At 35.5% G+C, this 23,746-nt stretch overlaps 1 protein-coding gene across 5 annotated transcripts in view; it reads left to right on the forward strand.

Moving 5' to 3' along the window:
* The window catches only part of MLLT10 (MLLT10 histone lysine methyltransferase DOT1L cofactor), a 135,286-nt gene that overhangs the window by 96,556 nt on the left and 14,984 nt on the right, over positions 1-23,746 (forward strand). For all 5 annotated transcript variants that reach the window (XM_069776736.1, XM_069776708.1, XM_069776717.1 and 2 more), the window contains 3 exons: positions 835-1,013; positions 17,833-17,950; positions 19,241-19,313. In XM_069776736.1, coding sequence (XP_069632837.1) covers positions 835-1,013; positions 17,833-17,950; positions 19,241-19,313 — 370 coding nt within the window. The remainder of the gene's footprint in view (positions 1-834; positions 1,014-17,832; positions 17,951-19,240; positions 19,314-23,746) is intronic.

The raw sequence follows: 23,746 nt of genomic DNA on the forward strand, positions 1-23,746 counted from the left end.
TTCTTGTCCTGGGCTTCTGGTCAGTAGGGTTTTTTCCCAACCTATATAATGAACTTTACCCTGCATGTAGATGAACAGAAGTAATGGCTTCACAGAGGGGTATGAACTCTTCCTATTTAAATTGCTAACATACAAGTCTGACTAATGTTAACATGTTTAGTCATTTACTTGTTGGCTGTTCTAGCAGAAATGTTAGTCAAGCATTCATAAATCACGGATGGAGTTTTAGTTTGTGATAAACGAAATACCACCAGTTCCACCAGCAAATCTGAGTACTTTGTCCTCAGAGTTGCTGTCAGTGTTTTTCTGAAAATACACAACCAATCCTTAGTTGCCAAAATTACAGTTTTGGACAAATGTATGTTATTTAGAAACATTTTACTTTAAAGTTAAAAAGTATTTTTTCATCTGTACTGTGTATGTTTAGTTATATAGCCCAATACTTCATTCTTTATCTACTTACTTTTTACTGTAATTCATTGAAAGAACAAACTCTGATAGCAGACTCAGTTGAAGGCAGGCATTTTAGCCAAAAATTCTGCTACTGTTAATATTTAAGCACTTTGTAATGCACATAAATATTTGATTTATCACACATGTTTTACAAAAACTTAAAACTGAATCAGTCTCTGTTCCCTGAACTGTAGAATGTCAAATGACGAGAGCACTTTGATCAATCAGCATGGTTAGAATTTCAACACAGGAGCTTTCTGCATTATGTATTAAGTGATCTTGTTTGTCTTGATTAATTTTCTACTGCATATTTACATGGTTACTAGAAAACGGAGGGGGAGAGAGAGAGATGCATGTAATCGTTTTTGTAATTTTTTTCAGGTATTTTTAGCAGCAATGATGTAGCAGTATCATTTCCAAATGCAGTATCTGGCTCAGGATCTAGCACTCCCGTTTCCAGTTCTCATTTACCTCAGCAGGCTTCAGGCCACTTGCAGCAAGTGGGAGCTCTATCACCTTCAACTGCGCCTTCTGTAACTACTGTTGTTGCTGCAACTCAGGTAAACTATCACAAGGGTTTAAGATAGCAAACCTGTTATTGACCTGCTTATTTTCAATGTTAAAAGAAACAATAATTTGTTTGGAAAATAGGTGAATAAAAATTGTATTTGTTGTGAAAACATTATAGTGGCTAGAAGTTCCCTATAATATTACATAGTCCCATCTTTGTAGAGCACATAGACTTTTAAAAATAGTCTGTGCAAGTGTATAATAATAATGACTTTATTATGACTAGTAGCATAAATGCTGGTTACAGTTTATCAGTGCTCTAACCAACATCTGTTATCAGAACATGTTTTAAGAAAGGATTTAACAGAGGAAAACACATGAAGTTTTGCATGTTTCATGCAAAAATGCTGGTATCAGTTAAAGAACAGAGGGGTTTATTTGGGAGATTTGACAAATGGACAAGTAAGGCTAGCCCTGGCAAAGAGGTGGCCAAGGCTGACATCTTGATAGCAAATGAAAGTTGACATACATGCTATAGTTTGGTATTTGAAAGGTCATACAAATGCAGATAGGAAGTTCATGTTTGATGGTGAAGGGATAAGGGAGGCACTTGAGTGCAGAAGGGTGACATAGTCGAACTAATGAACCAGAAAAATATCTTTATGGTAGTATTTTGTATGAATTTAAGTTGGGCAAGATTGCATTTATTAAGGCAAGAGAGTATGAAGTTATAGTTGTAGAGAGCCACCATGTTTAGAGTGTAAGTATGAAGGAATACTGTACTGGACATGATTTTTTTATACTTCATGTTTCTTGTATTTTTCATTTTCTGATGAGAATCTGTTTTACAATGAATGTATCAAATATCTCTTTTTTGTGTGTGCATATAAGTGCAGTAATTTAAGATAGTGGATATAAACCTGAAGAATTAAAAGTCAAGCTTAATACATACATAATTATATGTTTGTGTACATGCACACACATGTATATATAGTACATATAGAGCAGAAATACTATGTGTAGGCCAACACAGAATACATTTCAATATCAAATAACACTTTGTTGTTATAGGTGGTAGTTCATATTTTTACATAATTCTTCTTCTGGACTGGTTTCCTAAAGAAATAAGGCTTGCATTATGCCAATGTTGTCTGTGTGACTTCTGTCTTGTGACTTTGGAACCTGTTGGCCAGTTTCACCCCAAATTGGGTGACATCTCTGTTGCACAAATTGATAGAAACTATGTTAAAGAAATGAATTAAAAATATGATGCTTTGGCAAAGAGCCAATATAGCTTTTGTGAAAGGAAATCACAACCAATTGGAGTTAGTTCCTTTTTTTTTTTTTTTTTTAATTCCCGAAGAGTATTACACACCATAACTCACTGAAGACACTTAAATTGAATAGTCTGGATGTAAGGGGAGAGGTTGTGTCATAGTATAGTAGCAGATTAAAAGATTTAAAAAACCCCAAACAAGTACATGCTCAGTTTTCACAGTGGAGAGGTTTACCATCAGAGTCTGGGAATGAGCAGCCTTGTGGCCTTTTGTACAGCTCAACATATTCATAAATGATGTAGGAAAAGGAGGAAGAACAGAAGCCAAGTTTGCTGATTATGCTAGGTTATGCAGTGAGCTACTATGAAGATCAGCTGTTGCAAACTGCTGAAAGACCTCACGAACCTCTGTTGATAAGGTGGTAAGAGGGCAAATGAAATTAATGTTAAAGGGAAAAGACAGTTTCCATTAAAAACACATACAGTAGATATCAAAAGAGGTAAAAGGGTAGCCATGGTAGTGAACAGTGGCAAGGAACAGCATCTTTATAAGGAAACAGTAAATAGTGTAGGACTCTTGGCCTAAAAAAGAGACACTGAGATCAGCTAAGACAAAGGTCTGTAAAATCATGATTGACATGGAGAAGTTAAATAAGTAAGAATTGTGCACCATTGCTTCTATTTGTTAAAACTGCCAGAGGATAAGCAGATTCAAAAAGCTATGGGACAGAGGCCATATTTAGCAGACAGAAGCAGAAATGCCGTAGTATTTTTTTCCCTCACGTTGTCACAAAAAGGTGAAGTATTCCCTAGGAGATGCACTTTCTCTTAGTGTTTAGCTGAACTGGAGAGCCCTCCATAGGTTAAGTGGTTAAAATTCCTGTCCTTCCTTTGGCTGTTTTCTAGGAGATGTGTTGGGGTTTTTTTGTATTTCCCCCCTCAGAGGAGTAGCGTGTCTTACCTCCGTACCTAACTTGTTTTCAAGCGGTCATAGATTGACTTGTCAGGATCTTATTCACAGGTACTACCATTTAAAGAGTCTTTTGGTTCTGAACTTATAAGGGGAGGTTGAAGTGGTGAGAAGTTTGGTTGACAGCCTTAAAAGGGAAGTCCTGTGTTTGCACAGAGAATTAACAAAGTCCTGTGCTACTTCAGCGATTCTAGGACTACACTTTGGTGACTCATGTCTGCCAGTTGGAAATTGGTAAAGGCATAATCTTTGGTTTTTTTCTTATCAATGGTGTCAATGCATAAATTTGAACTTGGTCCTTCCATCATCTGAACCATTATACAGGCATTGATATTTCAAACAAACATCATGCTAAGATAAGCTGTGTAGCATGACATGTCTCTAAGTTATGCTGTACAACCAAGGCACCTACATTTATTGTCCCAATCTTTTCTTCCCTTCTGTATTCCCTGTCTTCACCATTTGCAGTTAGACTGGCACTTTTTCTTTCTGTCTGGCATCCAGTAACATCCGAGAGCTAGGCAATGGAAATTTCCAGTTGAGGCTAAATTGCTTTAGCTGTCACCTTTCTGTTTTTTTTTTACCCTGCTGATTTATCAGTTTTGAGACAAACTTCCTACAAAGAAGCTGTAGTGGCAAGAGGTGAACAGTCAGTTGGCTTTAAGGTCCATGGACACGGTTCTTCTTCATTCATGGGGGAAATGAATTCACAGAGTACTTTCTAGCATGGTGGAGTAAGAAGATGGATGTCTATTGTGAATTTTAAAATATTAAGTGCTTTCATGTCCTGGTTGAGGTTTAGGATTGGTGCTATTTCTGTCATTGTACCAGGCAGATTAGATGCTTTTTCCCAACTTTCAAGTCTTGAAAGTACCAAGCGGGTCTCCCTGCTGGATGTGTCTTTGATTCACACTAAATCGTGACAACCACCTGTAATGTGCCTTTGTTTTTCCTGCACTCTGGGAGTCTTCTTCAGTTTCAGTTCATGAGGTCCTTACTAGTGTTTGAAGAGACTCAGTCGAGAGAGCCTATTTTACCATGCAGTTGTTCTCCAATTCGAGAGAACCTTTTTTTTTCATGCAGTTATCATAAATGACTGATTATACTTCAAGCATTAGGGTTTACCTACTCAGTTCTGCCAAGTTTCATCAGAGTGCTGTGTCTGCTTACTGGGCTCTTGTGGATGTATTCTCAGTGTTTACCCACCTCTTGACCATTAAAGCCTTCAAGTAACACTGCGCTTATATTTTTTTTTGTGTGTGTGTAGTGTTCTAATTAAAAGAAAATCAACCAAGATCCTAGGTTTACATACAATGGTTATAAGTTAAGGTAAGCTTGTGCCTCTATAGCAGATAAAAAGTAATAGTTAAAAAAATAGGTTTTATTTAAACTATTAGTTAAGAGAGCAAGTATGACCAAACCTCGTTTGCTCAGCTATTTGGTCAGGGTGGCAGACATGCAGTTGAAACAGTACTAAAAATTGGAATAGCCTTAAAGATGTGCTGCTAAGGTGCACTCTTCTAAGATTTCAGCTGTTAAGTTTTCTTAGATCTTTATTGGGCATTTGTAATTATGATTTTGGGGACATTATAAATTTGTCAGCTTTTGATGGATTTTTTGCATCCTTCTTTTTAAAGCAAGGGTGTTAAGAAATTCTAAAGAGAAGGTCTTGGGGGGAAAAAAATGTCCATAGAATTAGTCTCAAAATTGGCTGAACTGTTTTGATTAGGAGGTTATGGTAGACATGTAATACAGAAAATTTTGTTTGTAGTATTAAGAAAACTTGCAAGCAATTGAAAGCAACTGTCCTAAAATGAGAAAATTGGGTAATACTACTGTGCCTTTTGTTATTTTTCAGTAACTGCTATGCCCATATAAAACTTAAGTGATTAAAACCCCCAAGTGCTACTTTTTCCTTCAACAACTAAACAATGCTGATTTTAAAGCCTAAAAAAACCCCAACTTGAAAATCCTGGATTTTTATTTTTTCATTCTATTGTCTAGCATGATAGTTCCCATACTGTGGTTTTTGTTTGTTTGTTTTTTAAGACAAAAACACAATATGGGCCTTGTTGCAATCACCTTTTCTTTTGTGTCTCATTTTCTTCTCTCTCTTGCCACTCATAATTTTTATTCCAATCTAAAAAATCCAGAAGAGATTATTAGCTTGTGTTCCATGCTGTGCCGTAACTGAATTTAAATGCTGGTGTTCCTCACTAGGTGGGAATCAGTGGTCTAGTAAAAACACCACTTGCTGGAAAAGCAGATTTTTTTGAATCCTGTTCCTCTTTTTTTATATGTCTTGGGCATAGCTTCAGATAGGTTATGCTGCTTAATTCAGCGAGGCTTTATTAGCATAACAATGCATTTAACAATTGCAAGAATATAGGAAAAAAGGAATACAGGAGAGAAGGTACAGCCCACACAAATATTTTATCCTGGTTTTCTATGAATTGATCCTCTTGATGTGTTTGTCACTACTGCCTGTTTTGTATGTAACACCAAATTACTGTATCCCAAACTACTGTCTTTTCTCTCAGAAGCATGCTTTTAACTTTTGCATGAATGTTAACGTGTGCTCTGTTGTTGAGAAAAATCACTTTCTTGCATGTGGATTTTGAATATTGTCTTAATTTTTCCCTGTTAAGCCAAGTCACAAGTTGCACCACTCTGAGGTCCTATGCTCAGTTTTTATCTCGAAGATTTCCTTGTGTTTCATAATTATAACAAAAATGTTTTGTCAGCCTGTTATGTTGTTCTGTAACAGTTTGCTGTATTTCTCTTTCTGATAAGTTATTCTTGGTGATTAATATATGTTTGTAAAAAAAGGGGTGATCTGAGTGCCTCAGTATCTTTTGGTATTGTACAGCAGGATTTGTTTTCCGCTCATCAGGAAATGGTGGTTGTTAGATTCAAAAATTATTATTTCTTTTTTATTTTGACTTAGTAGATTTAGTGTTTTATAATGAAATGTTTGCTACTTTGGTTGAGATTGAGATTGAAATTGGTTAAGCTGTCTATTCTTTTTGATTACTTAAATGAGTGAAATTACCCTACTGGTGCTTTGTGGCTGTTTCTGAGGTCTCTACATTCCGAATACAGGATCAGACTGCAGAAATGGAAGTAAAGGTTTTTGATTGGGTTTTCTTCCAGTCATTTATTATTAAAGCCATCTCTCAGACTGTATTCCTTTTAAAAAAAATATGCATTTAAGTATCTTGTCATCTTATTTCAGTAGTATTTTTAGTGGGAGTGGAAATAGCATGTAGTGGTTTCTTTTAAGACATACAGCCTTTTATTTTAAACATTTGTAGGACTTTGGTGCTGGTATCATATGATTCAGTAATGTATGGTCTTCACATGATAGTGATCAACTTATTCAGAAATCTTCAGGATTTATTTTTATTCTGGAAATTTAATATGATCAAATAGTGACTTTATAGATGATTTTTTTTTTTAAATTCTCCCATGCGATGGTATCTGTGCTCTTGGTGACTGTAATAAGCACATCTGGGAGGCAATTTCAAGCAATATTGCACATACTTGTCACTAACCTGTTTTACAAATACAATCTAAAAGATTATTTTCTCTTTCTTAGGAGAGAGGGAAAAATGTTTTTTGCTAGTGGATTCTTCTTTTTTCTTTAAGCTGTTTTTTCTTCCTCTGCAGCTTCTGTTTTATTTTCTTGCTAAGTTCCCATCTCTTACTTTATGCACTGTGCTTCCTTTGCCACAGAAGCAGCTAATAAAGAGAAGGAAAAGGACAAGAAGTATCTGTAACTGCAGTCCTTATGGCTTGCACAGAGACAGGGAAACTGAGTAGTTGCTGTTCGTTAGTCTTTTTAGTCCAGGATTTATTTGTGATGGCATGATAAGTCCACTTCAACATAGTGTAATGAACTACTGCCTCCATGGTGGAGATGTGATAATTGGGAAGGTAGGTGCTGCTACTCGGTTGCAATTCTAAGTGAAATAAGTTTGCTCTAATCACTTCCATTATCCCTTCTGAAGTTCATTTGGCTTTACTCCCCTTAGGAGCAGTAGAAAAACATTCAGGGTTTTCTTTAGCATTCATATAGTGGTGGTTATCCTCCTTTGTCTGATCCAGCTTTTAGAGGGAGATAAGGCTTGTTTTTTTTCCAATAGATTTGGAATTATTTGTTAAAAATAGAGGAATGTGAAAGCTCAAGAATCATGAGATCTTTTCAGATTCTGAGCATAGGGCACATGTTCTTTCAGATACTTCTGTCCTGTGGTTTTTATTGTCTCACTTTCTAAATTAGCCTAGTCCCTAATTTTGGATCTCTGTAGTCCCTTGCTCTTTCATCCACATCACTAGTTTACACTGGTTTTGGTTTCCTGTTTTAGTGGGTTTTTTTTTTCCTCATAGTTTAAGTCTGCTCATCGTTTTGCATGCTATCAAGGGAACTTTCTCCTCCTTTTTCTTTTCTATTCTGGCACTCATGGGAAAGTAAGTGAAAATACAGGAAAAAGGAACTCTACTCTGAGTTCTTGTCCTTACAACAGAGAAGTTAGGAGCAGTTTTAGGAGCAATCTTATTTATACCTTCCAAAACAGGGGTGGAATTATGAGGGAATTTAAAGGTGCTTCTTCAACAAGTAGTCTTTGCTGAAAATTCAAGTTGAGAGGGTTTTTTTGCAAGTCTTCAGAAGGGGGATTTGGGCATTTTCATAGGACAGTAAAATGCACATACCTGATTGATATTGCTGCTGTGTTTGCAGTTGTAGCCTAAAATTATGGATGTCTATTCTCAAATTCAGTATGGCCAAGGAAGATACTCCTCCATCCACTTCTGTTTCCCAGTCTTGCTCAGAGAAACATAACGTTTCCTGCTTTTTTCTTTTTAAATTAAATGTTCATCTCAAAGTAAACGTGAGGAAGGGAGGAGTTTCAGGTTAAGCATCTGAAGTTTGATAGAGCTGGGCAGGTGAAAGTGTAAGTCCATTTAAGGGGATTTCTGGCCATCGTCTCTGGCAGGTATATTAACTGTCAGTGTTTAATGAACTTTTCTTTGGGGAGTAGAATGAATACATGAAAAAAGACAAATTGCCCTCAGTTCTGGGACATTGGGATGTGACGGATGTGACAATCTCAGACTTCAAGTAACCTGCAGTAGATGGTTCACTGCTTAAGTGAGCTTCCTGCTTCTCTCCCAAAGGTACACATCACAACTATGTGTAATGGCTGAAGTTAAGAACTTAGTGTAATACTCTTGCAGACACCTTTGGATCAGAACATCTTAAGACTTAAAACTAGAGACTTTGAAATGATCTCAACAAACTTACTTAAGCAATAATCCTTTCTTGCAGTGCAAACAAACTTATCCTAATTATGGTAAATTACATTAGACATGTAATCAGAGGTGATTTCCATAACTTCGGAAGGCCCTTATGCTCTGTTGTATGTTTTTTCAGGCCACTTCCTGAAGTCTGTTTCTTAATATAGAAATAGTTGAGATGTTAAATGGCAGAACAGCTCTTATGAAGTCCAGAGTGCAGATAGTATAGATTTCTGCTGCTTATCTGCAAAGCTATAATGCGTGGGTGCCTTGTGGTAAAACCTGTCACCCCTTAGAAATCAGTCATTTATACAAAGCATAGACAGTGCTTATGACAACATGTTAATGTATTGCTAAATTTCTCCAAAATATGCTTTCTCTGGTGATCATGACATCAGGTCATACCAGTCTTTTCCTTTTGCCAATACTAATTCATTTGATGTAATCTAGAGTTAAGTGATCTTTCGTGCAGATAAACAGTAAGTTTTGTAACTTCTATTAGTTCATTTTTTAAAGTACAATTTATACATTGCCATACAGTGTGTGGTGTGTTGTTTGTTTGTTTGTTTCTTTTTTGAGATCCAACATAAAAGTACCAGGTTTTACAAATTTTGGGTCAGTTTGGTTGTATTTTCTGCATTTGTCTTTCTAAAGGTGATTTTTATTACGTTTAATATGAGTGGTAATTAAAAAGAGAGTGGTAAAACATCTGGAGATCATGATACTGCATGGTTTAAGCAGCATGCTTCCAGGAAAAGGAAATCATATCTTTACTGCAGTACTAGAGTTCTCTAATCAATAGAAATGGTGGATACATTAAAACCAATTAACATTTTCTGTGACTATCAAAACACCTCTTGATGATAAGATCTCTCAAAAGAGGTTCCCACTCACAGGGTCAAAGGTAAAATATCAAAATGGATCACAGACTGTTTGGATGCTGAAATTACTCTGATCTCCTTATCTCACAACTTAAGAAAAAGATATATAAAAGGAAAAGTCAGCACATCCAGAACAAAAAGAAATCACTCTTAATAGAATATGTTGCTCATCCTTGGGACTCATTGCCACAGGAAGTTGCCAGCAATGGTAGATTTAGAAAGTGTGCTAAATGCATCCCTCAGTATGTTGTAGACAGAGAGGGGTTCGGTATGGTGGTGTAAGATGTCAGTGTAAAATAGTGACTTTCCTTCCAAAACCACTAAATGGTATTTCTGTCACAGCCATTTAAATTTAAGAGTCTTGCAAAATTAAAAATAGAAAAGAACCATGCTAGTAAAGGTTTTTCCATCTAAGTTTTCTTTTTTTGTCACTTAAAAGCTGTTTTAATTCCTTGTTACTTCTAGGCAAAATGGGTAAAAATCTAATTTTCTTCTCATTCCATGTAACTGAGGATTTTTGGGGTGGGGGTGGAGGAGAGTAGCAAGGAGGAAGAATTTACAGCCAGGGGGAAAATTCCTTCTAACATGTGACTCAACTAGAAGAACAAAGGAATCATAGTTGCAAGTAATCTAGTATTTAGCCCAATTAAAATCTTTACTTTTTGTATTTTCCTCTTGCTTCAGTAAGATTGTCTTCATATGGACTTATGCAATATACTGGTAGTCTGAAAGGCAGTTGCATGATTTTGCTCAGTGCTGCATGCTGAGACAACTGCATCAATGTTTCGGTCTAGCAATAAATGTTTTCTGCCTTCAAGCTGAAGCTTATTTAGCTTGGCTTATCTGGTGCTGCTGTAGCAACCATCAGTCTCCAGGCAACTGAGGCACATTGACCTCTTCATTGAACTGAGTGTAGCACTACTTCAGTTTAGCTGCCTGAGACAATAGTAATGGTGTTGAATGTGAAAAACGTGAAATTTTCTAGTCTGTATGCAATGGAAAGAATAAATAAAAATATTTAGGTGAAACCAAAATGTTTAGGTTTGACTTGAAAAAGATTTCAAGTTTACGTGGTATATGCTTTGTTACAAGCTGCAAAGTTCATTGCTGAGGTGATGTCCTTATAGGCCTTGTATAAGATGTTGAGAATCTTGCAAGCATTTTTACACAGCAGTAATTCTGCTACTGTAGGTGTTTGTTTCATCACTTAAATAGCAAAGACCATTGAGGTTTATTTAGAAAGTTAAAATGTCAATGTTTGTGAATAGTGGCTGATTCTTTATTATTACTGTTTTTGAAATTATAGATGATCTTGAAAGTAGTTACTTTCCTCTCAGATCCATTATTTGCCATATTATGAGCGTCTGGCTTTCTTTGGAATACTCAGGTGAAGAAAATAGATTACTATATGGGTATACTGGGTTTGTTTTCTAATCAAGTAATTCTTTCTGCTGGTCAATATGAGATTGAAATTGTGACTCCTGATATATAGGTTAATGTTCTTAAGGAAAACAGATTCTTGGGTAAGATATTGCTTCCATTGTCTATGTAGAGCACATACAGGTTAAGTGCTATGGAGACAGAGGTAGATGGAAAGGATGGAGGAACAAACTTGAGGTAAAAGGGATTTGTGTCAAAATGATAGCTCTGCTTTCAGTTAGGTTTGTGGGGGAGGTGGAAGAATCCCAGGGTCTTATTTCTGTAAAGCCTCCTTTTAAAAAACAAACAAAACAAAACAAAAACCCAAACACAAAACCAATGAAACAAAAAAGGTCTCTTAATGATGTAGCATTCTAGTAAGCCTTTGTACAAGTCTCGTTTTTGTGTCTAGTTTATAAATAAATAGATTTTAATTGGTTAAAATTTTATATGCTATTGAGCTTAGTTAACATGGAAGAGATGAGTAAACTGGTAAGTACAGTTGAGGTTATAGCTTTTTCACATGATTGGAAGACAGGCCTTCTACCCATGTGGTTTTTAATGACTTGATGTGCCCTTGTTGTACACTGGGCAGAGGTATAAATTAGTTTCTGTAGGTGTGCCATTAATTTTTCATTTTGCCTTTCAAATCCCACTGTGTTTCCCAGTTGCATTCATTCATGCCCTTCTTGGAAAATATTTGAGTGCTGCTGTTTGAAGGTTAGATGGTTTCATTTTATTGAAGGATTTATTTGTACATTTAATCAAAACAATTGATTCTCAAAGACAGTATTTGATTATTTGCTTGTTCATAAGCAAGAGTCTTCATTACTGCTTGAAGTTCAAAGTATTTCTTTTTGCTAGTAACATAAAAAGTACTAATGATATGAATAACGTATCCATAGGATGATTTTACATGTCACGCATACAGTTTTCCTGACAGATTTTAATTATAATAATGTGTACATTTGTAATTAATGCTCTTGATTGAAAAGTTGCTTTTTTATTCTAAGATATCACAAACCCTTTCTTCTGATTTCATTTTAACTTTTCCAGCCTCCTAATTAAGCTTTTCAGTTAATTCTTTTATTTCAGCCAGTTAATGAAAACATTTATTGTAAAATTGCACCTTGATTATATGTTTTTAAAAAAAACCCAAACTTTAAGGACTTCAGAGTGCTTGGATGGTAATGCTGGTAGTATGGGATGGGTTATCTTTTCAATCCCACTATTGCTTTCATAGAATGAATGAGTAAAAGTGGGTATTTGGGGTTGATGCCCATTGATGATATATGTATGATAGCAGGTGACGTGAGGTTAGCTGTAAAAAGTACACTTTCCGTTTTCAGTCATCAATAGTGCTGTAGGCTGTTTTAGTCAAGAAGTTGATATAGATAGTTTGCTTGAAAATTAATTATGTTCAGCTTGTAACTATGAAAGCTAAAAAAAAATTAAAAAGGTGTAAATGAAAGTATGGGTTTAGTTAAAATATATAAATAGTGTTTATCGTGCTGCATTTTAATATTATTTTGCATTGTACTAGTTCTGAAAAGTTATATGATGGTTTTCAGAAGAACTGTGGAAACAGCATTTTATTAAGGATTTTTTGTGTTGTCCTCAATTCCATCTGTATTTCTTGGTATATAGGAAAATAAACAGGAACTTGGAAATTTTTTTCATTGGAAACAAGATCTAGATAAGATTTCAAAGCAAATTCCGTATTTGTGGTGAAAATATTCAAGCGTTATGTTGCAGCAAGTCATGCATGAAAAGCTGTTGATGTGGCAGAACTTCCTCTTGGACTTCCTAGAAATTTGGTTGTATTGCTGCAGTTAACCGCAGTCTGACCACCCTTCTGTGGGTGTGTATTGCCATCCCAGATGAACAGCTAACAGAATTCAGAGAAGGCAAGCGATGATGTGTAGCAGTGGTTCCCCCACATCTCCTAAATGAAGTTAAAGATGGTACCAGAAGTTCTGAAAGAATAAAAGGAAGCAATAGCACATTCTTCCCATTGCATTGAATACCCAAGAAAAGCCAACTGTTAGATGCTCCCCGTAGCTTAACTGGCCTTAAAAATTCTAGGGATAAAAATCACTTTTCTTTATTAGTCGAAGTTAAGCTAGGAAACGTAAGGCCAGGTTGCTTTTGCTGCTATCACTTGATAGGCAGCTCTTTTTACTTCTCAAGAAAAGCAGTTAATTTATATGTATGTATATTATCGACTTTTTATTATTATTATGTACATAGCATTAAGAAGTTTGAATATCTAAGCTCATTTAATTGCAATGCAGGTTTTAATTTTTATGTTATTTTCAATAGTACATTGTTCAAATAAACGTTGGTTGCCATTGACCAAATTATATCAGCTTAAAGTGACTTCTAGATGAAGTAAGCTGATGTTAATATTTGGTCTAGTGCTTGAATTACCTTCTATATTTCACGAAGCTAGACAATTGCATGGAAAGCATTAGTAACACCTCAGAAGTGTAGCAGAATAGCTCACAGAAAATTTACCTTTAAAATTCACCTGCATCAAATTTTTTTTATACTGTTTTCAGTAGTAGTTGGCCATAGGAAGTAGCTGTTGATACATAGTGCTTGATACATAGTAGTTGATGATACATAGTGCTCTTGATTTCTTTACTTCATGTTAATAGGAGCAAGGGGTAGTTTTACGCTTTATATCACAGCACCATGCTGTGATGAAGAACCTAGTGTGGTAAATGGTATGACCCCAACCACATTAATATGGTACTCAAAGGGATATAGAGAGTGCAGGAGCAATAAAATGTTTTTATTTTAAACAAGAAATAAAAATTACCTTTGAAATTATTGTTGACAAATAGATAATGGCTGAAGTAGGTAATTAGGTGATCTATCACTAACTGTAAAGCATTGTAATATAAAGCCAAAGCTACAATATAGCAATGACTCTTTCTATAGCGGAGGGGGAAAGGGATGTTGATTGGATATAAACTGATTAAGAAGCTGTCTTGGAATTGGTTGTTCCAGCCATCCTTGTTGTCCTATCATGAAAGGTGGAGAGTTCAGTAATGGTTTAACTACAATTAAATCCCTCCCCTTTCTTTATGGAAACTCAACTGTAGGCATTTCAGCATTAGCCTAAACAATGATTTTGAATATGTTAAGCCCCTAACAATTAGGGAGCAGTTTGGGGCATTGAATAATGTGGAATGATGCAATTGAACCTGACAGCTTCAACAGTCAGCCTACTCATGGGACCTGAAAGTTGTTCACACTTGGTTTCATCTCTCATCACACGCTGAGTATTAAAACCTTACTGGTGTGGAGCTGAGACAGAAATGAGGCCTGTTATCAGAAAATATTTCATAGCATAAAACTTGAAAGGAACAGGGGAATAGGCATGCTCAAAGGGTCTGAAATTTTTGAGACCTAATCTAATTGCATACAGCTACGTATTGTCTCATTTTTCTCCCCTTTGGTTTTTTTTGCTTAAAGAACATGTAACTTTTGAAATGAAGTAACTGTTTTCCCCTGGAAATTTAAGTAAATGTCCAGTTATGAATGCAAATAGTTGTCAACTTGGGAAACTTTGTAGTCATACTGTTACAGTAAAATACCATTTTGGAGTGATGCAAACAAATATAAAACTGTTTTATATATTTCAGAGAATATTTATACATATGAGTTAAATTTAGTTAACTTGCAAGTTTTGTTCTTTAATTAGAAGAATGTACTTGTACTTTCTTTCTTGCTGTAGAGGAAGTGTTTTTAAGCATCAATCAAATACCAATCATTTATTCTTATTGCACTCGGGCATTCCATGAATTACAGTGTATCTTCCTTCTGTGCTGCTCTGCTGCTTATTGCTTTACTGATTTATTGAACATGCCATAAATGAAAGCAGTGTATTACATACCTCTAGATGGGCTTAAATCCTTCTGCTAAAATCTTTTCAGGAAAATTTGCAGCCTTTTCAAAATAAATACTTAGCAGTCTCTTTATTTTATTAGTTCATACATTTTGATTGTGTTTTGTGTTGACTGAATAGAACCAGTTGAAATAAAGAATACTACAGCTTTAAAAGTTCTGCATTTTAGAACGTTTCAGTCCTGTGACCTTAATATGTATTGACAGGATGATTGTGCATTTTTAATAAATGCTTGCTACAGCTTGTTTCGACTGTGAGTGAAACATGAAGCTCCTATTTCACCATTAAATAATGTAGCACTCCTCCACCTCCTCTACTTTCCTGTCAGATGAAGTTGTTGCATACATAATAAAGCTTCACAAATCATTATTCTTGTCATTTTACATTGCCATTTAAAAAAAGTATTTTAAAAGTTTTTTTATTTACCTGCAGCTTACTTGAACGTAATGTTCCGTTTTTCCTTTGAGAGTTGCATAGGATACATGATGGCACTATAACTTGTAGTTCCAACTTGTTGTAGGACACCTTTACTATTATTTTAAAGTATGAACAGGGGTTAAGTTTAGGGTGAGCCACCACTTGTGAAAAAACTCAAGTTCTTAGATATTGTTTAAGTCGTGCTAAGTCTTTTGATCTATCAATCCACTTAGCAAACATTGTTTAATTCCTTTGATGTCTTTTGTTTTGTGATGTGATGGTTACTCAACAGACTTTAGCAACTCCTTTCAAGGTACTTAGATGCTTTTAGAAAGTTCTTAAAGCTATTTGGGCATGTTTCAGTCAAATAAACATGAATTCTCCTTGCTGATTATAGCTGCCCTGCCATCATAAATTAATATATAGTTGCTATTGCACAGTTTTAAGCAGCCTTGCAGTGAATTACATGGAGCAACAATAAGCATAGCAGCTTCTGTGTAAGACAAGAGCAGTACACCTACTAGAATTAAGAGAAATCTTTTATAGAAATATTCTAAAACTAAACAGAAATAAGACCTGGTGTTTGCAGTTAAAAAAAAAAAAGCACAAACTATATTAGTAGAATTCATAACCTCAACCAATTTATTTAAATATATAGAGATTTTTATATTGCTAGTCTTATCTCTTAGATACGGAAGCAAATAATGGTTGAATCTTGTAATATTCCACTCTGTAAAGTTTCTTTGGTGAAAGGATTTGTCAAAAACTACATTGTTTTTGAAGTTTGTTTTGGTTTTGAGAGGAAAACAGCTGAAGGTTGCTAGTGAATTATAATAGTTGAGTTGGAATCATGCCATAGGTGTTTATTAAGGAAAACAGCAAGAACTTTGCAATATTGCTGCCTTTGTCAATAAGTGTCACGGTACTAATATGTATTGTATTTCTGGAAACTTGTTATACCTGGGTAGGTAGAAATGCCTGCATTATTTTTAAGACTTACAACTAATTCAGATTAATTCTACTGAAGACTTGTGGTTCTTAAAAAAAAAAAAAAAAGTAGTAACAGGCAGATTTGAAGTGAAACTGTGGTTCCATGTCTAGCAATCTTGCACATACCTTTAAACTGAAAAGTGAAAAAAACCTGGTCATTGTTAAGTAATTACTTGTGGCTTTTTCTAACTTTGTGACAGTAGAAGAATGTAAGTATCAGGCACAATTTCTCACCAGTATATAGTAAACAAAGCATCATTGAAAACAGTTGTGTGAATTCATAAAAGTCTATTCATCAAGTTTAATATGTTGGCTGAAAGCCAGAACTTAATGGTAGTGTGTGATTCTTTCCAGAGACATAGTTTATACTCTGTAATATTTTGCTGTAATAACCAGTATGTTTTCCCTGTCTCTTGTGTGCAGTTATACATGTCAAAATGTCCCACAAATTGAGTTTCTTACTATTCACCTTCTTTTTTCCTTTTTCAAAAAAAGTTTCCTTTGTAAATGTTGTTTACATTTTCTTAAAAGATTCGTTTTAAAACCAGTGATCATACAGGTTGTGTATCTTTGATATCCCCCCCACCCCACAATCTTTTCTTTGTTCTGAAATAATTTTTTTATCAGGTAGGAAAATGCCTTTTTAATAAGCAGCCATGCCTTTTTTCTTTGATTGCCCATCTCTGCAACTCAGCATTTGACACAAATCTTTTCTTCGAAAGGGAAAAAACATAAGCAGCCAAGGAAGAAGGTATTTTTATTGCGTTGGATTATGCAAGATTTTGGCCAGCCTCCTTAGCTTCATCTGTTTAAGGGTTCATTTTCGCTTGTTTGGCACAAGTCCCAGCAGAGACCTTCAGAATTGTGGTTAGCAACATGAATGAACACAAACTTTGGGAGCTCTTCAATAAGTAGAGCTGGCCAACTGCCAAAAATACAGTTCCTTATATGGGGTCAGGGCAAAGCTGTGATTCGGTGAGCCCCCTATTGTATAGAAAACATACTTGTAATGGCTGTTTGCGTTCTTTAAAATAAAAACAAAACAAAACAAAAAAACACCAGGCTTCCAAGTCTATCAAAATAGGAAGTAACAAAATAGTGTGCAGGTTTTACTAATGACGGAGTCGAGCAAAGGAAATATGGCTCTGTGTAGTTAAACTATAGAGCTGAAAGTTGGACCTTTTGACCTCCACAGCCGGCTTGTGATGTAAGGAACCCAAGCATTTGTGAGACATCTGTTGTCTACCTGCCCTTATTTTGTAAATGGTTTAATAAGATTAAATAATTAGTAGGATAACCACATGGTCGCCATGCTACTAAGTCCTAGCATTGAGTGCATACTTCAGGATTGCAAGGAAGTCTCCCCATCCTGCTACACTGTGGTTGTTTTAAAATGCAATTTAGGTATTTTTAATATTTGCTGCAGTAATTTTTTTATTTGATGGTTTTAAAAATAGCAGTTCTTGCCAATGACACTTGAAACACACTTTAAATCCTGATATATTCTCAAAGTACTGCAATTCTATTCCTGTACTTACAAATGGAAAATAATATTTTTTTTCTTTTACATACATTCAGTTTTTTAAAAAGATTCAACTTAAAAAAATTAGTAATTGTGCACAAAGAAGGCTTCTTTAAAATACATTTAGCATTTCTCCCCCCTTTTTTAAAAAGGATTCAAGTTTTAATTGTTTTCTTGCAGGCAAACACCCTACCTGGATCTTCTCTCAGTCTGCCTCCATCCCACATGTACGGCAATAGGCTGAATCCAAATTCAGCAATGGCAGCACTTATAGCTCAGTCTGAAAACAGCCAAGCAGGTAAGCTTCCCGCTGCTGGTGACAAACGCAGAACTTCACAGACTTAAGTATTTTTAAAAAGATTGTTAAATTTTATTTTTGAACTCTGCTCAGCATTTGGTAAATTCTCAGTGGTCCTGCAGAACAGCACGGGTTTTCTTCCTTTTTTTTTAGTGTCTGAAATGTAAATGTTTAAGCAGAGCCATCAGCAGGCAGGAATGCAACAATGTCTCCTGTGACTTCTGTGATTGATGTGTTCAGTTCGGGGCTCTTTGCAACGAGAGTAACACAGCTCTGGGTTTTGTCGTGAATAGTTTAAACCTTTATTTGCATAATTCATGAAATTGCATTACATACAACTTCGTGTGAAAGCGATCCTGTTAGAGAACTTCTGCAGCATTTAATAATCTTGTGAATATTTACCGATTGGCATTTTGTACCATTGGCTCTCCTCTACAGTTTTAATGAGCCGCTGGCTTTGCTTTGTTTCATTCCCTCCGTAAGGATTTGTTGACATGTCGTAGTAGTCATGCCTGTTTGGGGGAAGGGAATGAGTTTAGCAGTTTACCAAGAATGGATCAGTCATGTCTTTGCCCTCCAAGAGGTCGGAGGTCACTTGACTCAGAATAGGGGGAGGGCAACCTTGAAGGGGGCAGATAGGGTTATTTTATTGAGAGGCCATAGGGAAAATAACCCTTTTGAGTCCTTCCAAGCAAAACGTTTTCGTATATTTAATGAGGCCTTTTTTGTTTGTTTTACTACCTTTTTAGCAAGGGACTTTCCTATGCTTCTGCTTATAAATAGGAATTAGTGAATTATACGCTTTCATAAAGTTTTCAGTAAATTTGCAGAATAATGTGTGCTTGTTAGATGGCAGCAGTACGTTTAATATGTTACATATTTTATGAGTTGTTTTGGGATGCAAAGTGTTAAAAAAATACAGAGCATCAGGATTTGCTGTGATAAGCATACAGATTAGCTGTCCACAGCTGTGATTCATTACTTTCACCGTACAAATTAAAAGTGGCTGAGGGGAGGGTACTGCAAATGCAAACCACGCTTCTGTGCTGTAAAACTGAAAGGAATGAAAGAAGTGAACATAATCCATGGCCTGGTACAGCCTCAGAAATGTGTAAGGACAACACCTTACATGCTACAGTTCAGCAATCTTAAACTAGTTACGTATTCACTCTTCAGCAGTAACTACAGATAAAAGTTGAGATTTAAGGTATTTTAAAAATACCTACATCAGTTTTAAAACTCTTATCTAAGGAGAGGCGATTTATCAGCTGTGAAATATTTACACTGCAGATCAAGATCTCGGAGATAATAGCCGCAGCCTTGTTGGCAGAGGAGGTTCACCCAGAGGAAGTCTCTCACCACGGTAAGCATTATTTACATTGGAGAGTGCAGGCAGAGGAAATGTTTTAAGATTTGGAAACTTCACTGTCTTTTTTACTAGTAATACATAAGTGGTTTAAAAGCCTATATATATATGTAGTATGGATATGGAGATAGATATATATGGATATATCCATCTAAAAGAATCCCTAATATGTCCAGATAGCTAAAAATGTGCTGAAATTTACTTTTGTGTCAGCTGAAATTAGGTTTACAAATGAAGGACTTAAGAAATGGAGACTTGCTTTAGAGGGATTTATCTATCATTTAATCAACGTGTACTAATTATCTCCTCAGATTTGTTACCACAATCATATTTTTAGTCATAGTTGCAAAAATTTCAACATCCCATAGACTTAAAGACTACAGCAATTACAGGAGTAAGATGGTCTGAGAAGTTAAATATCAGTAAAAATTTCAAACAAATATTTTTTTCCCTTTCCCTCACCACTTCAAAAACATGCAACAAATCTCTGTTGAAAAAAAAGTACTTTTTTTTTGTTCTGCTGCAGTTCATCTCTAGTACAGAAGTTTGACGTAAGAATTCCGCTGGAATTGTATCACGCTATTTTGTTTTAAACAATACTCACTGTTAAAATTTCAATATTGAGTTTTAAATACTTAGTAATATTTTCTGTGTATTTTAAGTCAATCTTTTTTTTAAAGGGCTTTATTTTCCATACTGGATCCCATATGAATTAGATTTTATAGTGTCATTACTCCTATTTTGTTACTTAGGGACTAACCATGGGGATTTTATCTTGAAAAGGATTTTAGGATAGCTAAACAATGGTAGTTACACAGATACAGCATCGTAACAATGAATTTGATTGTTACAGCATGTGTTTATTACAGTAATTTATAATAAATGTCTCCAAATTAGATAATTTAATGTACATGCCTGGTGTTGTTGATCTTGTATTACATTCCTTAATTAATCAAAAGTCTTCTTGTCGAATGGGGTAAGAATATCCATTATAATACTTAGGAGTTATTACCTAGTCATGAACTGGCTGTTAAGCTTTCCAATACGTGCTGCTTCTGAAACAATAAATAGAGAATTTACAAATTAGTTTAGACTGCTTTCTCAGTATAAATATATATATTTACATTAGCGTATAAGTCTTTATATAAATAAGGAGTATGTCTGTATATATACAGACAAGTAAGTTAGGAGAATTTTGCAAAGGGAGATGCTCAACAATTAGGAAGTTCCAGAACTTTTGATTAGATATTAAGTAGTCCTCTTATGCATACATGTTGTCGTAGTTACAAGTTTTAGTGCCTTCTCAGTTAATATGCAAAGGCATGGTCTTTGAACAATTTGCAGTAGGCCATAGTTTTGTTCAGGCTGTCTCTAGGTAGAATATTTGGGAAGCTAACTTCTTAAATAAGTTGCTTCTATGGAGTGTATATTCAGGGTACTTACAACACGGTTGAATTTCAGCTGGTTTTGATGGGGATGGCAAAGGAGAACTGAGTGATAGAACGGGCACCTCAGTCCACAATTGCAGAGCTTCCTTCAGCGTATGGAAGCTGTAGCACTTTGCAAAGAGCAGATAGCTTTTGTTTGGCAGCAGAGTTGTTCAAAAACAAGCCAAAAAAGGTGGGGGGAGGGAGAAGGAGAAATTACCGCTGTAGTTCCAGGATTGAAAGAGGGAAAAACTTAGTCTGAAATACCTAGCATGGAAAAAATTCAGAAAACTTGCCCATTCAATTAAGTTCAGTAGTCAGCAGATTTCACCCCTGGTTTGTGCGATAAGAAAGATCACATGTATGTCGAAGTTTCTAAAATGTGTAGATAACTCCCCACCTTCCCCAGTTAAATAAATAAGTAACTCTGATTACTTAAAATAAGGCTTTTAGAGAACAAAAAGCTAACTTCAAAAATCTGCTCTCTGAAAACTTTGCAACTCTGAATGCTACCTGCTTTATCTATTAAAATTATTTTTCTGCAAGTTCTGACTCCATTCCCTTTGAAGCTTATGAGATACATAAATAACACACTTCTCCGAAAGAACCATGTAATTTTCAAATAGTTGCTTAAAATAAAAACACTTGCAGAAACAATTGTTTGCTGTTGATGATGCAGCCAATTGCAGCTCTTCAGAGAAGACATGTGTGTCTTATGAGCTGTATGGTCATTTCAAATTCATATGGTTGTATCTTTGTACCCCTATATAGCCAAAGTGTTTGATGTTTAAGCTGTCATATTTAAAATTTTAATATATATGAGAAATATGAATATACCAGGTTGTATGTGAGCTGTTTCTGTTCTGCAAAGCAATTGCTGCTTTTCCCAAGGTAGCACTTAAACTTTTTTTACCCCGTACTTAATCTTGGATTTAAAAATGTGTTACATAATACTTGTGTTGAAATACATATCTAAAAGCAGTATTGCTTATAGTTAATACTATAAGAGTATGAATAACTGTACCCCAAAGTTAAACAAAAAACAGTTGCAAAAGTAAGCAAGGTATAAAACATGAAACAAGGGATTCCCATCTCAGTGATGGCATCAGAGCTGCGCATACAGCACACTTCTAATCCTGTTGGAAACTATGATCAAATACTATTTGGAATAAGGATTCAACCCTAGTATGCAGGAACCGTATCATGTCTAATGGATGAGGTAGGGGTTCAGCTGGAAGACAATGGATTGACTAATGTTGTGATACACGGAAATCTAGATTTTTTTTTTTTTTTTCTCCTTCTGTACAGGCTTCTAGTGAAGGACTGCAGAGGTTATATAGTCATGTGTTGCTTTCTTTCTACCTTTGTGAAATTGATAGGAAACAGTCCTAAGCCCAGCAAGAATTTTGTTGGTGATTTATAATTCAAATGGCACAATCTGTTAGAGTAGTGTTATGCACCCTTCAGAAGCATGCATACAGAGAAAGAAGTTGCTGTGGGGGTCGTGTGGTGGTTTGCTGTATTTGTTTTCTGGTTTTGGTTTTGTTTGGGGTTTTTTTTTTCCGTTTTGCTTTGGGGTTTTTTTTGCTGTTGTTTTTTAAAGTGGCTTGTTTGCGTGGAGTGTAGTACATCTGTTCAGAATGTTTCCACATAAACCTTCCTTCTCATCACTTGAGCACATCATGTAAATAACTAGTTTTAAGGCTGGTTTTGCCATGTCTGTGCTGAACTGTTAAGCGCTGTTGGTTGTCATCTCTTGTCAAAAAACACTACCTTGGTTACCCATTCATCAGGGCTTTTTGTTTTAACAAGTGTTTTTTCTTCTTTTATTCTGTATGCAAAAGAGGAATTATTTATAAATACTTACAGAGCTCTTAAGTCACCTACTTAAAACCTTTTCTCGTAAAAATCGCTTTGCTCTGGTGCCTACAAAATGCTTGACAGTCGTTAGGTAGCTAATGTGCTGTGACCACTGCTTATTACACTAATCATAATTAACACAGTGATTTCCTGAGCTCTATATGTTGTCCTGTACTGGGACTATGGTGGTCTTGTTGGTAAGTTTGCACTGCATGTAGAACAGTACGGCTGTGATCCTCTGATGGCACCAATAGTTATTACTTGCAGTAATAACTAATATATAAGAACCTGAATCTAAGCTCACTGGAGTTGATTTAAAAAAACAGCACAACAACAAAACAAACAAAAGCACTATCCAGCTTTTAGTGGGCTTTGGTGTTTGTCCTGTACGAGCAATGTGACCATGCATACATGAAGCCAGAATACCGTGTCAGAAATACACTGAGCATCTGGTTTTGTTCACAGGTTAAATTTTGCCCCATCCAGTGCAAAAGAAGCCTTCTCATAGGACCTGCGGGGTAGCCAGCTTTCTCAGTGGCTGTGTGCTGAATATTTAATTTTCTCCAGAATGAGAAAAGACATGTGGCAAAGGGATTATTCTTTGAACTATGTGTGATCATGAGTAAAAAAGGAAGTATATTAAGTGTGCACAGGACAGAGAAGAGGATAAGTTCAACTTTCATTGCGTCCCTTGTGAAATAATATTTTCACATAGTCGCTCAAAAATCTGATTTTACATGATTCTTTTTAGAACAAGTTAGGCAGTGGAATTATATATGGCCTTTCTGTGTGGAAGTACCATTACTTTGCTGATTTTAATAAATTGTTTTTATTTTCTCAGTTTTCTCTGGGAAAGTTTTGAAGACTTCCTCCTCCCCCCCCCCCCCCCCCCCCGCCCCCAAGACAGTTGCTCTATGTATCTATATACAGTTGCTTCCTGCTGTAGAAGTATGTGTTGTATAATTTAATACAATGCTGTTTGTTAGTCTGTATGTGCTTTCTCAGTATAAATTAACATGCTATGAAATACTACATCTTTCTTTTATTAAAGCCTTGGCAGTGAGAACCAGGGTTTCTTAGTGATTTTGATGAATTAACTTAGTCTTGGAAATGTAAGATATGTAGATGCTAAGGCCTTATATA

Source organism: Haliaeetus albicilla, chromosome 2, assembly GCF_947461875.1.
Source record: "Haliaeetus albicilla chromosome 2, bHalAlb1.1, whole genome shotgun sequence".
NCBI classification, from domain to species: Eukaryota; Metazoa; Chordata; class Aves; order Accipitriformes; family Accipitridae; genus Haliaeetus; species Haliaeetus albicilla.